The sequence below is a fragment of the Rattus norvegicus genome, chromosome 4 (genome assembly GCF_021556685.1).
Source record: "Rattus norvegicus strain SHRSP/BbbUtx chromosome 4, alternate assembly SHRSP_T2T, whole genome shotgun sequence".
NCBI classification, from domain to species: Eukaryota; Metazoa; Chordata; class Mammalia; order Rodentia; family Muridae; genus Rattus; species Rattus norvegicus.
In genome coordinates, this window is record NC_141537.1 from 31,629,765 (window position 1) to 31,646,318 (window position 16,554).

At 45.1% G+C, this 16,554-nt stretch overlaps 1 protein-coding gene and 1 long non-coding RNA gene across 9 annotated transcripts in view; one reads left to right on the forward strand and one right to left on the reverse strand.

Annotated features, from left to right (window-relative positions):
- The window catches only part of Cdk6 (cyclin-dependent kinase 6), a 192,320-nt gene extending 179,621 nt beyond the window's left edge, over positions 1–12,699 (reverse strand). For 2 of the 4 annotated variants that reach the window (XM_087655548.1, XM_087655550.1), the window contains exons 1-2: positions 9,915–9,973; positions 9,280–9,767 (exon numbers count right to left, since the gene is read on the reverse strand). In XM_087655548.1, coding sequence (XP_087511674.1) covers positions 9,280–9,512 — 233 coding nt within the window. In that variant the 5' untranslated portion in view covers positions 9,513–9,767; positions 9,915–9,973. 4 annotated transcript variants of the gene reach the window in all.
- Positions 11,601–16,554, forward strand: part of LOC147994733 (uncharacterized) — a 95,068-nt gene continuing 90,114 nt past the window's right edge. For all 5 annotated transcript variants that reach the window (XR_015686359.1, XR_015686358.1, XR_015686357.1 and 2 more), the window contains exon 1: positions 11,601–12,358. This is a non-coding gene — a long non-coding RNA (uncharacterized LOC147994733). The remainder of the gene's footprint in view (positions 12,359–16,554) is intronic.

Here is a 16,554-nt window from a genome sequence, read left to right on the forward strand (position 1 = left end):
AGAATTTCCTACTCCTTTAGGACACCTGTGACACCCAGGAACATGAGACCTAGTTGCTAACCCAGATTCTTTCCTTCTTCCTCAACTTACCATGTACCAGTGCTATCTTTTCTCCTATCAGTGTCTACACAGTCTTTTCAGACACATAGTTCATCTTAGATCAGTCTCTGCTTGTCTAATGATGGATTCAGCCTTTTATCAACATTTTTCTCATAAATGTGCTTCTCTTAATTCATCTAAAAAAGACAGAAGCCAGCCAGCCAGCCTTCTTTCCACAGGGTCTCCTGCAGCCCAGGTTGGTCTCTGCAACTTGCTATGTAGCAGAGCCTAGCTTTGAACTTCCGATCTCTCGCATCCACCTGTTAGGATTACAGGTATGTGCCGCTACACCCTGATGGATTCTGGGCCTGGGCTTTGTACCAATGAATTCAACTGCATATGGATCTTTCTGAGATTACCTTCAACAGTCCAAGCTAGCCAGAGTAGAGAGAAGAGAGAGCAAAACTCTAAAAAAAAAGACATTGCCTCTGCAAAACCAGTTGGTATCTCTCTGATCCCAGCAGGCAGCAGAGGTAGCTTAAAAATCCAGAAGTTCATTAAGATAAATCCCAAAAGTTAAAATAATTTAGAAGAATGACTAGCAGGATGTTATAATTTTTGTGAACTGGCATGTAAAAAAAGTTATTTCAAAGTTCAGATAAGTTACATATTCTCCATTCATAATTAGCTCTATGGGACCTTTCAAATATGAATGTCATGGTTCTTAAAATCTCAACAAGAAAAGAAATCTAATTTTACCATTCCCAAGTATTTTTCAAAAACAATTTTATAGGTTTGGGATGAATTAAAACAAAACAAACCCCCAAAACATTGAAAACTCCCAAGTTGAGATTACTATGTCTCTTACTTTTCACTAAATTTTAAAGAATATTTTGTTTGAGGCCAGTGAGATGGCTCAGCAGCTAGGAGCATTTGCTCTTCTTGCAGATGACTCCGGTACAACTCCCAGCACCTACACTGCGGCCCACACCCATCTGTAATTCTAGTTCCAGGGGTTCTAATATGCACGTCTTCCAGGGGCACCAGGCATGCACTGACACACATATAAATGACATACAGGTAAATTAACTACACCTATAAAATAAGTTAAGTCTAAAAATAATTATAATAAGTAAATAAAATGTATTTCTTAAACTCGGTACCCAAAGTTTAAAAACCTATCCTTGAAATAGACTTTTGTTCTTCTCGTTCTGTTGTAAATACTCCCGTTAAACACCTGTATTTCTTTTAAAACCAGGAGCATGCTGGGAAACGTAAATGTTTAATGCTAACCATTAGGGGAACCCACCATGAAGGTTGTGAGATCACTTATCAGTAAAGGAGGGGAGAAAGAAGAGAAGGCTCTCTGTAGAAAGCCTTGTTCCTACTCATCACCCTACTGACTTAAGTACAGTGCGGAACGACCGAGTGTCACGGAGCAGCTACTCCACAGACTCAGAAAACAAGTGGAGCAGCTCAAGCTTGTGACACCAAGTGAGTAAACCCATTTGGGATTTTATGATTTGAAGGAGGTGAGAGGAGGGCTGCATTGTTAGCTGCTGCCAGCCTCGCTGATCTGTGTTCGGTTCCTGGAGACCATATAGTAGGAGAGAATCCCATGCATCCTCTACACGTGCACACGTGAGTGTCCGCCATACACAGAGGAGAACGTAAGTGAATGCATGTGAAAACACAATTAGGGCTGGAGAGATGGCTCAGTGGCTAAGACTGCTCTTCCCGAGGTCCTGAGTTCAATTCCCAGCAACCACATGGTGGCTCACGACCATCTGTAATGGGATCCTATGTTCTCCTCTGGTGTGTCTGAAGACAGCGACAGTGTACGCATACACATTAAATAAATAAATTTAAAAAAACACAATTAATGTGAGCTAGCAAGCAAAGGGTGGAGGTGATCTCTTGAGTTGTAAACTCTAAGCACAGAGCACAAAGCAAATCAAGAGACCTCAGGAAAGTCTACCGACACTCACACAGGGAAAAAGTTCCAACAGGTTGGATCACTCAGATGCATCCTGAGTAAATTCAACATCGATTTCCAACACAGAATAAAACTTATATTTTACTATAACACTGAATCCATTCATGCTGTCACACGGGGTGGGAGAGGCATGAAAATACATACTTGTAGTCATCTGTGTACACGGTAGTTTCCTCCATGAAATCATTTTTTTTTGCTTGAGGGCAAGAGTTGATTTTGCTAATAATTCCCATTTTTGTACAGTATGACCGTTTAATATTTCATCTGATCGTGTCAACTACTGTCCAAAGTATAGGAATAGCTTCCTTCTTTATTGTTTAGGAATGTCACCCAAGAGACAGTATTAATTTACTCAAGATCACAGAGCTAGTAAGTTGAGGGGATATGAGGAAAGAATTGATATTTCCCTGTCCCAGTCTGTGAGGTCTGCAGTTCTTACTATTAGGAAAAAGTATAAGCACATCCAATCAAGAGCCACTGGTCACAACGACCCTTCAAAATGTCGCTCATCATCACCTGCCTGATCTTCCTGCATTTTTGGAAGCAACTTCCCAACTTCATCGTTGTTTACGGGGAGGGGCAGAGGGGAGACATTTCAGCATGTGACAGCTGTGTGGATCACAGCTGTGAGGAATGCTCAGCAAACACTTGCTCAGTGTTAGAAACTCTGCATTGTTCTCAAACATCCTTAACCCAAGGCTGAGAAAATATCAACTCGATTCCATTATTTAACACTCTTCCATGCAATGTAAACATTCCAAAGGGTCCTTTCTTTAACACCCCTTTCCTATGACATCACTGACTTGCTATATATTCATTTTTTTTTTGCCACAGAGTATACATGATCACCAGACCACTTTCTGCCTCAGGAAACCGACAACTAGGATGAGCTAAGGAGGATTCATTTATTTTATGTAACACTTAGTATAAGAGAATAAACACATTCTAACTGCCATACTAGACCCAAAGTTGTCAAGGCAGGCATGTATCCAGGAAGAGGGATTATTAAAGAGTGTGCCAACTAGGCAGTATGAATCCCTGGCCCTGAAATACAAGGAGCATTGCAGAATGGGCAGGGAGGGGCCCCAAACCCACTTTCTGAGGTGGACCCCGAGTCAAGTCAAAGAAACAGATATAAGAAGGGCATCTACAGGAACCGGAAAGGCCTGACTGTCCACAAATAACAAGTGCACAAAGCAAACATAAAAATGCCACAGAAGTCAGTATCAATAACGGAGAGAGATTAGGGTAGTCAAGAAACATTTAAAACGGTAGCATGCACCTGAGGGTCTCAATAGACTTCATGTCTGACCGTATTAGAATTAGCACATTCAATTCTTCCAATATCGATGTTAATCCAAAATATTTGCAAAAATATAACGATTGTGCTTTCTATTACTGTTGATTGGTGAGTCTATTTTCCTAAATAAACAAAATATGGTAGGTTAAATTAAGCACCCCAAACACTGGTTGCTCGTCCAGAGGACCCAGATTTGATTACTCAGCACCCTCACGAAAACTGAGGAGCATTTGTAACTCCAGATTGCAACAGAAAACTCCCATACAATAGGAAAATACTGTCGACTGTATTTGTTCAAATGTGCAGCAGGCTCTTTATAAGTGAATGGATCTCCAATGACATACATTAAAACAGCAACTTTATCAACTGAAATCTGAATAAAAAATATTAAGGCACATTAGATATGAGAACTGAGAACAGACATTCTGGTAGAATGAGAGATTCATTCAGTTTTGTCCCCAAAACACATGATCACCAAAATTATCCATGAACACTAGTAAGACGGGAATGTAAATTAAGGAAGGGAGGAGAAAATGTTTTCAGGAGGAAATTTTGGAGATCGGTTTAGTGCGAATGAGACATTCTAGCCACACTCCTGGTACACATGAATACTGGCAGCTGAGAACTGCTCGAGATTGGCCGAGATCTAAACAATGGGTCTGAAATAAGCAAGAAGCATTATTTTTTTTTTAAAACAAGGATCTATCTCCATGGAAACTCATTGACCTGAGTCTTAAACAAGAAGAATACCTCGAGAATTATTCAGAAATGTATGTTTCCTTTTTACAGACTTCACTTTTCCTTGACTCCACAGCGAGGTTCCATGACTTCCGTGATGATATACTAACACACAAAGGAATACAACCGCAGAGCTAAAACCTCAGCGTTACTCATTTCAACTGCAGGAAAGAGTGAGCAGAGTGTCACGGTGGAAAAACGTCTGTTTACTCACCAGCACTGACCACTGCAACTTTTCAAGAACTCAGGAAAGAACACACATACTTTACACACTGAAGTCCCAATGGAGACCTGACCCTATTTTCAATGAAGCGAGTCTTCCCCCAAAACAGATTATTCACTTACAAAATAAGACTTTTATTAATGAGGGCTGCAGTGAATTAAGACCTCTGAAAACCTGGCTTTACAATTCACAATGAAATATAAATATATCATATTCTTAAAAAATCACACGTCCACTCTTCTTTTATACTATCTACACATTGCTGGGAACCTTAAAAAGAGAAAACAAGAAACATTTCCTTAAATAAACACAGCGCTACAAATCTCATTCTTCCTTTGCCTTTAAAACAGTGACTAAATACTCTAATAATAACGAAATGTGCTCAAAACATTTGTGAAATACAACCCTATCTTCTGACAGGCAATCACCTCGGCTTCCAGAGCTAGTCACTGGATTTGAACAGTTTTTGTTGTTACTCTAACAAACTTATAGTTTGGGGCAACATAGGTTAGTACTTCCTTATGTCTCACAGCACGGAACAGGACCACGTACCAGTTTTCTGTTGATCCTAATATTCCTTCACTGACTGCAGAATTGTCTGAGTAGCCAATTACCCAGGTGTCTTGCCTACAACTAGTTTTTAGAAAGGATGCCTTTCCTTAGCACTTGCTGAAATGAGTGGAGCTTGAACGTCCACCTGTGTTAGAGACACGTCAAGGTCTTTTTATAGAGGTCCACTCGTGTGTCCCCGAGGGGGGGATTTAACCCGCATATACTGAGCAACTCTGATTAGTGTTTTGTTCATCTCCTCTTCTGTAACTAAATTACCTCAAGCATAGGCAGCTTTATAAAACGGGGCAGGTTGAGCGAGGAAAAGCAGTAAGTGGAATAAAGAGGGGACGGTCTCCCGAAGCTCGCCGGATTCAGGCAGCTGGGATGACCTGACCTGACCTTCTGCCTCTACTTCCTCCTGAGTTCTGGTATTACAAGCATGCACCACCATGCCTTGCTTAGACAAATACATTTTAAAAGAGGCAATTTTTACAAAAGGAAGGAAGGAAGGGAGGGAAGGAGGGAAGGAGGGAAGAAGGGAGGGAGGGAGGGAGGGAGGGAGGGAGGGAGGGAGGGAGGGAGGGAGGGAGGGAGGAAGAAGCAAGCCAGGAAGCTAGCCAGAGCACATTAATCTCAGCAATTGGGAGCAGAGGCAGGCAGATCTGAGTTAGAAGCCAGCCTTGTGTCTACAGACAGAGTTAGTTCCAGGACAGCCAGGGCTACGCAGAGAAACCTCAGATAAAACAAAACAAAAACAAAAACAAAAAAACAAAAACAAAAAACCAAAAACAAAAAAGAGAAAACTTGTAAGCATAGCAATTCCCTCTGATTCATTTCCCTACCCTGCTTCTTTTCTGCAGAAGCTGTCCCAGCACGTAGTAGGCCCTCAATATATATACTCGGCGCACAAACAGACGGCTGATAAGACAATTTTATTCCATCTCCATGTCCTGGGTTCAGGATGTGCAAACAGAACCCACCCATGGAATGGGAACACTCCAGTCGTACAGTTTTATCCTTCTCCTGAACTTGATAACGAACTGAAGACAAGAGCAGATCGGTGTGTAGGACACCATGGGCTCATTAAGCCTGGGACACCAAATGCAGGCAAGCAAGAGTGTGACGTCAGTGGTGCTGTGCAACCTTGGGGGTGGGGGTCTTTCACACCAACAAAAACAAGTCTGCTTTTCTGGTAAGTCCATCAAAATTAACTCTTAAAACTTTGGGGGGAAAAAAAGCCTAATGTGTTTATTGTGCTCCTTCAAGCTTAGAGGCTCAACTACATGTGGGTAGGGACTGTAATTATGATCAATTACTTATGGCTTGGAGGCACTTAAAAAAGCATCTGCCCTTTTAAGCAATCTTAGAAAAAAAAAACAAACCCAACACGGGCTTATGAATAAACTTACCCCAGGCACGACAACAAATTACAGGTTCAGGGGTTCAGTTTTGACATTCTCCCTTGGAAGAACTGTCGCTAAGATTGTCCCTAAAAATACAAACCTCTAAAGTTTTAGCCAAATATGGCATTGGGGGTGGGGGTAGGTGTGGGGGCAGGAGGTAGGTAGTGGAGAAGAAAACCAGGAAGAAAACTAAAAGAGATAGAGACGACGGCTTGTGAGGATGATGGTATTAGTTAAAACACAGGGCCATTTCACTAATCTCATGGCAAAGAGCCAATTTCAGGGTATGGGTGCCCAAGTAGCTCTTGTGTGTTGTGTAACAGTTTCCTCCAAGCTTCCCACAGGAAGTTCCTTAAGCAGGAAGGTAAACAGTTCAGAACAAGCTTCAGGAAGGTCTGGAAACTGACCAGGTTCACTAGGCTCCTCCTTGCTATATAAGCAAATAAGAGATGAGTGTTCCATTTGTCAATGTGTGTGTGTGCGTGCGTGCCTGCCTGCCTGCCTGCCTGCCTGCGTGCGGGCGTGCATGTGTGCATGCGTGTATGGGTAAAAGACTCAAAGACCAGACCAGCTAACTGCAAAATGCAGAAACCAGCCTAGCTGCCTGGAAGAAGTTGAAACCAACTGAGGATCCTGGAAGGGACAGTCTCCAACCTGTTGAGCTGCCTGTAGGCTGTGCAGAGGACTCCAGGTCCCCAGCTTTGTGAGCTGTCACCCATGCTGGGGTGGGCTTCGGTGATACAGCTTTTCTGCCCCTGTGCATGACCCCTCTTCCATATTCATATAAATAACCCCAATAAAACTCACCAAGCTGGGCTTGGGTGGTATTTGTGCTCTGATCTGTTGTGGGCTCCCTATCTGAGATGAACATGGTGTGTCTCCTGAGGAAATGTTATACAAAAGTCTTGCTGTGTCTAAATAGGAATCTGACTTGTTCTGTAAAACTGTCGGATAACAATGCCTCCTGGGGGCCTGTTCTAGGCCAAGGATCTGATAATCTCTGACATATCCAGTGCCTGAGGTGCCTTTAAGTTTATTTTCACCTACATTCTTGCCTTATCCTCACAATGCTAAGTAGGCAGGTGTCGTAAGAGGTAAAATAAATTTAGAAAAGTATGTTTGCCTTTTGCTTATAAGCAAGCAGATGCTCCTGAAATCCAGAGGTCAAAATCCCATTGCGGGGTCAACCAAAACTGTCTACAGAGGCACCAATCACAAGAGGATAAAACAGGACAACAGGGTGGGCTAACTTGCCAAAACTCTTCTGCTATAGGAACTTGCAATGAACTTCGCTCAACGAACAGGTTCTACAAAGGTGTTTGTTTGGAAGAACGCTACTTTATTTACACATGTGATCATTCCCTTTTACCTGGACACCCCGCAGGTAACAGATAAATGAAACTGATACTAAATTCTAATACTGAAATTCATCCTTTGGAACAGCTACAGTGATCCTGTAAGGTAGCGACTCAGAGCCAACACGCACCTTTCAGGATCACGGATGGAACTCCCTGAAGAACTTTTTTTTCAACAAGACATAGACAGACAGATAGACAGACACACGCATGCACGCACAGATGGTAATCCACATTTAGTAAAACCCGACTTTCTAGAAGACTCATTCTCCCACGTCTCATTACCTTCTCATAGGTACAATGGGGTCCTTTATTTACACTGTCTTTTTACTTACATATGTAGTATGGTTCACGTATGAGTCTGACTCTATTGAGAACAAGGTGCTACCAAAAACAAAACAAAAAAACCCCAACCAAACCAAAACAAAAACCACCCCAAACCAAGCCTTGTAGAGGAGTTACGAGCCCCTTAGTGACCCCCCACAGAAGATGCTGTGGTCTCTGAGTCTGTGGAAGGCTTGGTATTTCAAAGGTCAGTCTTGGTCACTCCTTTTGGATGACTAATGCTACATTGTTTGACTTTCTACAAAAATATTTAGCTGTGCTTATTTACATAATTTCATCCCCAGGGCATACAGTAGGCACATATTGGTTGTAAGGAATCCCAGACGAAAAGAAGAGCTGCGAATGGTAAACTCTAATTTTATGGAAAATTTATGGAAAGGTCTGTGCTTTCCCTTTTAACTTCCAGCAATGCAACTGCTTAAAAAGAGAGAAGGATAAAAGGCACAGTGGGGGAAATCCCAGCATCTTCTAGAAAACACCATTATCTTCAATCGCAGGAGAGTTGGTTAAGAATGCTTCCTCACCCACCTGCACAACTTTTCCAGGGAAACAGGTCTTAAAATCTAAAGCGCAGACTCACATCTAACCCCCAAGAGAGGCAGTCTAAGTCAGAACATACCAGTCCACAGATACTAAATGATACAGACAATCAGGTAGCGGTTTGAGAAGCAAGTGCCCGCCTCCCCACCCTCCCTCCCTCTCTTTTCTCAAATAGGGTCTTTTGTAGCTCAGGCTGGCTTCGAACTCTGGATCTTCCTGATTCAGTGTTCCTAGTACCCAGCCTCGAAAGACATTTTTCAAACAATGTTTAACACTAGGCATCAGAGTAGAAACTTCTGAACTTCTAAGACCATCAGAAGTCATTCTACAACTATATATATATATATATATATATATATATATATATATATATGCCACCAATGTGGGTGTGATTGGCAAACACATTCTTACACATTTCTGCATTTTCTTAAATTTTATTTACATTATGCTCCACCCTTTATCACAAGCTGGATAACTACCTCACTCTGTCTCTCAAAAACTCCCCCACGAACGGGAAAAGTTAAATAAGGGCTGGAGGGGCGTTTCTGGGGGTTGTTGGGTTTTGTCCCTAAAAGACACCCAACGCCCCCGGATCCCTTGAGGCAAGCAGAGTGAAAGCTCGTCAGAATTGCTTGGCTGTTGGGAATTCACCGCAGGTCTCCTTTTCTGCCCTGTCCAGCAAGGTCATCGGTTTTATCTGGGGAAACTCAACTCTTACTCTAGTTGGGTCACCAGCCGCCCCTTGCCCAGCACCTTCCCGGACCGGATAGCCAGGGCTCTAGGCTCACCTGACCACGTTGGGGTGCTCAAAGGTCTCCAGGTGCCTCAGCACCGCCACCTCGCGGATGGTGGAGAGCGGCATGCCCTCCTCTCCGGTCTGCACTCGCACGCGCTTCAGAGCCACGAAGCGGCCGCCGTTCTTCAGGTCGCGGGCCTTGAACACCTTCCCGTAGGCGCCTTCCCCGATCTCCGCCACGCACTCATACTGCTGGTCGGCGCGACTCAGGCTGTCCTTCTCCATGCTGGCTGGAGGCTGCCGGCGCGGCACAGTGGAACCGGGTGCTCACTGGTTGCCTTATACGCCTCCGGGACGCCCGGAGTCGGACTCGCGGCCGCCGGGCTGGACGGACCGACCTCTTTGCCCGCGGGCTCAAGCCGGGCGCAGCCGCCGCGAAACTCCGCCTAGCCGAGTCGCCGCGCTGCGGCCGCAGGAGAGCGCCGATCCCTCCTCTTCCCCCTCCGCAGCGATTACATAGTCTGCCCACAATCTCTGCACCTAGGAGGAGGAGACGGGAGGACAAGGAGAAAGTGTGATCAGGCTGCTTGGGAGACTTCACCGGGTTCCACCAGCTCCCCTCCTCCTCCCCTCTATTCGCCCCAGCTGCCTAATCCGGCCGGGTTTCTCCGAGAAAAACCAAGTTACTTTTTCTTCCCCAGCAGGGCTCGTGCAGTCTTCGCGAGGAGAGGTTGCTCCGGCCCCTCGGGGATGAGCGCCGCGCGGGAGGCAGCGGGACGAGAGGGGGCGTGCCGAGCAACCCAGAGTGTGCCGGGAGCGCGGGGGAGGGGAAGCGGCGGGCGCGTCAATGTCACGGCTCAATATTTATACCTATACCGTTGTTCTCAGCTGCCCTCTCTGACTCCGGGGGCCTGGACGTGCGGGGAACGGGGCGTCCTGGGGGAGTTCAGAAGCTGGCGTGAATGCACCAGGGGTTCACCCATGTGGGGCAGCAGAACCGGGTTGGGGCTCCCAGGACCCTGTAACCCGATGCTGGGAGTATGCGAGTAGGGGTGGTCAGACATCTGCTCGGAAATTGCTTCCTTTCTTTCTACTTTCAGTTTTTCTACCGAGAGACATTTAAAAGGGACTCGCTCACACAAATGGTCTTTGGGGGTATGGCAAGCTTAGTGGGAGACGAAATTCTGCCTCCGACTCGGAGGACCTCCCTGGTGGAAACTCTGGGAGGACAGACCATCTGGTAGAGGAGGGCTGGGGCTACTAGAGATGGGAGAGCGAGGGGCCCTGGAAGGGGAGAAGTGCTTCCCCCCCACACACACACTAATCCCAAGGGTGTGGGGAAGGCTCGTCCTGTACGGAAAAAGTAACTTCGGGATTTAGCTAGCTAAACCGGGCTGGTCCTAAAGTTTTCAACCCGTGCAAAAGCAACCGCCCTTACGACGGTGGGGGTGAAGGGTAGTAAACGTAGGTCTCCGGGGTGTGAGAGGAGACTGCCCTTGTGTCACGACCACCGAACCTCTGCCCGATATTCCGGGACGGCTGGAGGTCGGTAGCCGAGACGGTCGTTCGGTTCCCCAAAGTCTGGAGGCCAGGTCCCACGCGTAGTCAGGCGCCCCTTCCCCGTTCAGTTGTTTAGGGATGACCCAGTAAGCCTTCCCATCCCACGGAGGCCTTAGTCTGGGCTGGACCTTGGTCACCGCAGCCGCGTGTCCGGAACGGTCCACAGGCGTTTACCTGCCCCGCACCCCTCCTCCCCCGCTCGCTCTTCTGCCTGGAATTAAAGAACACATGGCGCGACCCCCCCCCCCCCCTGGGTGCCCGCGTAGCACCGCGCGGCCAAGGCAGAGTCTCTCTCGGCTCCTTTGAGAGCTTTCCTAAAAAGCTGTGGAAAGGACCCCCCAGCCCTCGCCCGGGGGTCCGAGCCAGGTCGAGGGCCACACAGGTAGCGGGAGCAGCGGCCTTGGCGCCCGCCCTCCCCCTCTGGTGGTGTCCAGCCCAGGTTCCGGGAGGCGGCAGCCGTCCCACCCCCGCGGGCCTGCACCCCCCGGACCCGAGAGGCGGTGCCTAGCCCCCTCCCCTCCTCCACTTTTTTGTTGTTGTTGTTGCTTTCCCACGCTGGCTGAATGTGACTTGACCCCATTTCAAAAAAGTTTGACATAGTGCTTCAACATTTCCGCATTCCTCCGCGACTACAAAGGCTGCAGCCGCCTCCTTCTGCTTTCTGTCTCTGCTCTGTCTTCGCACTCAATGAAATCCTTCATGAGCCTCTCCCGAAGCCTTGCCAAACGCCGCAAGGGTCGCCACCAGCGCAGCGAGGGGAGGCCGCCCGCGGGACCGCGACCCGCGCGTGTGCGCAAACGCAGATGCGCCCGCGCAGATACGCCCACGTGCACGGGGACGAGTGCGCCGCCGAGCCCCGGGCTGCTCTTGCCCAGGGTGTGCATTTGAACTGCAAAGCTTTAAATAAGAAAAGCAAACTTGGGGCGTGAAGCAAGAGTGCATGCTTGCGGGGCTTCAACCCCGGTGGGCTCCGTGCACTCCTCCGTGCATAACGCGCCCGAGGGGTCGCCAGCAGGAAGGCTGGGCGAACGTTTTACTCCTTAGTGGGGAAGATGGGGCCCATACCCACACCCCTCGGGAGGCTGCAGAGGGAACTTGCACAGGGGAAATAAACATGGGGGCGCGGAAACACATTCTCCAGCACGGAATCCCACCCAGACGGTGCATGTTCAACTTTAAATGTGACTGTCCAAGTAGAGTCAGTTTGGGGAAGCTCGATGAGAAGTGAACGTGTGGCTATTTTGCGCACCAATCTGTTCAAGCTGGCATAGGACCCTGGGGTCGGGGTGTCCTCGGTGTGGAAGGTTCCTCTCGAGACCTCTAGCTTCCCCCAGCTGGCCCCCATAACTTAACCAGTCTCAACTAAGGGGTTAACGCCAGCGGATCCCGAGGGGCCACACAGCCCCCTACACCCCGTTACCCTCACCCACCCCGATCCTCGCCGGGGACCCCCCCCGTCCCTCAGCCCACCCACGAGAGCCCGTGGCCCCTTACCTGCGGTCCAGGGGCGCCGGCCTCTTGTGAAGCTGGAATGTCTGTCGGCCCCCGCACGTGTTCGCCCCGTGGAGCAGGTAACTGACTACTGCGGCCCAGGCGAGAGGCGCTCTGCGGGCAGGGGGTGGGCACAGCGGCGGAGGGCGGAGGGACGGAGGAGGGCGCCGCCCGCGGGGCGTCCAAGGAGGCTCGGGGGCCCTCGGGGCTCTAGCCTGGGCTGGGGGCCCGAGTAGAGGAGGCTGCGCGGCTGGGCGGGGATCTGCGAGCCTCGGGGCCCGAGACCTACCCGGAGGCGAGTGTGCAAATTAAAGCCTTCCGGAGCAAGCGAGCCAGGCCCGGCCCGGGCTGTGCTGCTCCCCAGCGATCGGCTCAGAACGGGGGGCCCGGAGGGCGGGGGAGAGTTAAATGAAAATTTCCGGTTCTCACTGAAACCTCTCTAGTGGGGGAATCTCGCGACTGAAAATAAGTCGCGTGAAAGTGATCGGGTGGGATGCGGCGTCGGGGGTCCGCAGGGTTTCTACACCTAAGGTCTCCCAGAGTTGGGGTGTTGACAGGGTGAGGCGGGGGGGGGGAGGGTATTAGTAGGATGAAGACGGGTCAAAACAAAACAACAGCAATTATGGGGGGTCGTTGCGTGGTAGATAACATTTTCCTACACGCAAAAATCGGACCTTATTAAGGAGTGGGGTGTGGGGGAAGAAGATTGGCAGGATGCCGTGCAGAAAAGAAAATACCAATCCGTCCAAGCACTTTTCACTTTCAGCTTCAGCTACATTTGTTTTGTTTTCTCTCACTTCCTTTCCGCCTCACAAAGCCCTATCTTTTCCTTTTGGACAGAGGCTATGGTTTGGGAATTGCCAAGGACTCTTGTGGTTAACGATCTATTTGAAGGGGCTGGCAGGGTCAAAATTATTAAGTGGTTAGAAACTGTTGAGGGCTCACCAAGGTATTTCTGGAGAGCTAAAAAGATTCGATTTCTGTATAGACATATATATATATATATATATATATATATATATATATATGCAAATATATATATACTGCAAAGTAATGGACACACTTAAAGAAGAGTGCTTAACTTAAGTGCTTTTATTGGGGATTTTGAAATTTGAAATTTTATAAGACTGTCTCTTTTACCAGAGGAAAAGTTGGATGCAGTTACTTCAGGTGAGAATTGAGATTTTTGGAGAAGGGGAAGAAAGGTCAAGACTTTCTACAAGGAGTAAAGGAAAATAGCTGTCTTTGAAAATAATTCGATGTTTCCCCAAATCTGTATCTGTAGAATTTGAAACTTTTAAACAATTTAAAGCAAGAGAGAGAAAGCACAGGAGAGGGAATTTCTGCACTTTGTAGAAAAGTCAACAAAATTCTGTTTAAATTGGAAATATTGCTTGTAAGAATGTTTTGTATTTTATTAGACCATGTTACTAATTTCACGATAGATTTTTTTCCTTTTAAAAATTGCTTCTGTTACAATGTGAAGCAAGGTTAAAGGGATAAAAGTTACTATAGAAAACTTTTTTTTTACAGTTTTTTTTTACAGATGCATTGTAGTGTCTTTTTAAATAATAAAAATGGATAATGATATGCCTCTAAACTTATAAAGCACATTTTGTGTTTGAGTACATCTTCTAAAATAAAACCCAGCAAATTTTGTCTAATGGTTTCAGACATTTCATATACACAAAGCAAATTATTAGATTTTATATTTATAAAAGTATCACTCCCAATCACTAGGCTCTTGGCTAAAGATACAGTGAAAGCCCCCCATTTTGATGACTGTTTACACTTATCAATGCTTTTTAAAACAATGTATTTGCTTATCTAAAAATAATAGTCAATAAATAGCTGTAGGAATAAGCACGTGGTGTCACATTTATTTAAGTAAATAATTTATTCAAAAAATAATAAGTGGTAAATACCTTTTAACAGAAGTGTTTATTCTACACCGTGTAGTATTTTTAATTATGGTGTTAGAAAACAACTGTTACCAACTAGATTAGAAATGTCGTGGTTTAGATTGCAAGATCTCTTGGGCAATGTAAAAAAAAAACCCCAACCAATGACACTAACTATACCAGATTTCAACTCTCTTGGTGTCCTCTTTTTTTCTTCTGCTATAACTTATGTTTTATGTTAATTTAGCATTATGCACTTTCCCTGGTTATGGTTCACATTAAGTACCAGCTGATTAAAAATTCAGACCCAAAGAAGAGTTACAATGGCTTGCATTAAAATCATAGACTACAAGGTTGTTTTGTTTATGGATAACTTCCTCTGCGGGTAGCAGCCTATCATAACAAAATTTGTGCAAAGTTTACAAACTGCGAACCAAAGTTCGACTCCTTTATTGAAGAGTGTCCTCCACATGAAAACACAGCCTTCAAGACTCATGGCTGGACCCCATGTTTTTATACTGCCTGTCATAGTCCACAGTTGCAAATCAAAATCATCTTTGTGGGTTTTTAAAAATTAGAATTTATGGATTTATCTCTAAACTGGGAGTTTAGTATTACATAAGGGATATATGTCATGTGGGAAGAATTTTATGTCACACTCGTAACTTTTTGTTTTCCCTTGAATAAAGATTAAAACTTATAAAGTTCTAATGTACAATTTTAAACTTGTTAAGGAAATTAATAATTTTTTTAAAAAAATAGAAGGAATGGAGTGTGTGATTTTAAGTAATCTCTGGTTTGTAACAGACTTCAGAGTTGTAAATTATCTTTTCAGAAACTTGGAAATGTGGTCTTGTGATTCATTTTACAATTATTTTAATTGAAGCTCTATATAAATGTATTTTTGTCTGTAAAATTCACCTATTTGCTATTTTGATAACAGCATGTCTGGTTTAATAACTTTGGAATGGGTTACTTTACTTTTTTAACTCAATTCATATACATGTGTGAAGGTTATCTATTTTTATTAAATTATTACCAGGAAATTACTTTTTGTTAGAAACAATGTAATACAACACATTTTAATGCATTCTTCTTCCTGCCTAGGACATTTCTAAGAAATTTTCTTAAGTTTCCCTTCAGATGTAAAATTGAAAGTTTGCTGAATATTTTAAGAAGAATCATTTCTTTTACCAACTTTTTAAATTTTGAGAAATTCTGAAACTGAAATGATTTTAAAATTCAAGCTATTAACTAAATACATTCCAGTTGATGTGGAAATTGTCAGAATTTTTCTCTTTTTATTGTAACATTTGATCCAGTGCATTGCATTTGAGCAGCTTAACTTGGAAAGATTTTCATATTTGCCAGAAAGAGGGGAAAAACACCAGGTAGTAGCTTATGAAATTTAAGGAAGAAAACCCTCAGATATTATTCTCTTTGGGAAGGTTCTGTTTTCCTGGTTCTACAGCTCTGTAATTCTCTTTGTACAGCACTATATTCAATTTGTATAATTGTCTCTTCCAGTTTTCCTTTTTCTTTTTGAGAGGTACCACTGTCAACCCTTTTCCTTTGTGTGTGTATACCTGTAATATTCTTGGCATATTGTTACTACATGCTCCAGACGTGTTCCTAAGATCCTTTCTGTACCCATGCTAGACTTACGGATGATTTGGAAAATAATTACGAAAATCCACTTAGAAGACATGATGGTCATACTGAAAATACGTACCTGCCATTTCCGGTAAATACCGACGGTTTTCACCCACTTAATTGTCTGAAATTTGACTGAGAATGATGTGGCCTAATGATTGTGTCTCCGTAGCCACTTTTGGCTGATCTAAAAGCCATGTGGCTCTGATGTGGCATCCTCATATGCAGCAGCAAAGGTCCAACCTGGAAGATACAGTATGATGAAGTGGCATCTGGGGAGTAGGAAGGGAAACAAAGAAGCCACCCAGGAAGACACGTCTGTGAATGGCTTGGCAGCAGGGCAAAGGAAGGAGGCACATGCTGAGGTTGTGGGGCCAAGAGATGCAGCCCTGGTGCTCTAGGTACAGTGTATCCAGGCAACCCCATTCTTTCAAAGTGAATGGAACTCTGTGCCTCTTCTACTCTGCAATTAAATCTGCCTTATTAAATAAGGCTGCATAGAGTGTGTATCCATATTCATGCGACTTATTTTGTGTTGTCTTAGGATTTTTTTTTCCCTGAAAATAATATAGAATAGAGTCTGTTGCAAAACTGTTGGAACGCCAGGCAGCGAGAACACAATAGCGGTTTGTAGTGCAAAAGATTCGAACACAGATAAAGGAGAGGATCTGGTTTTTAAAGGATCAGCCTTTAATTAATTTGTTTGAAACTAAGTGTGGCAA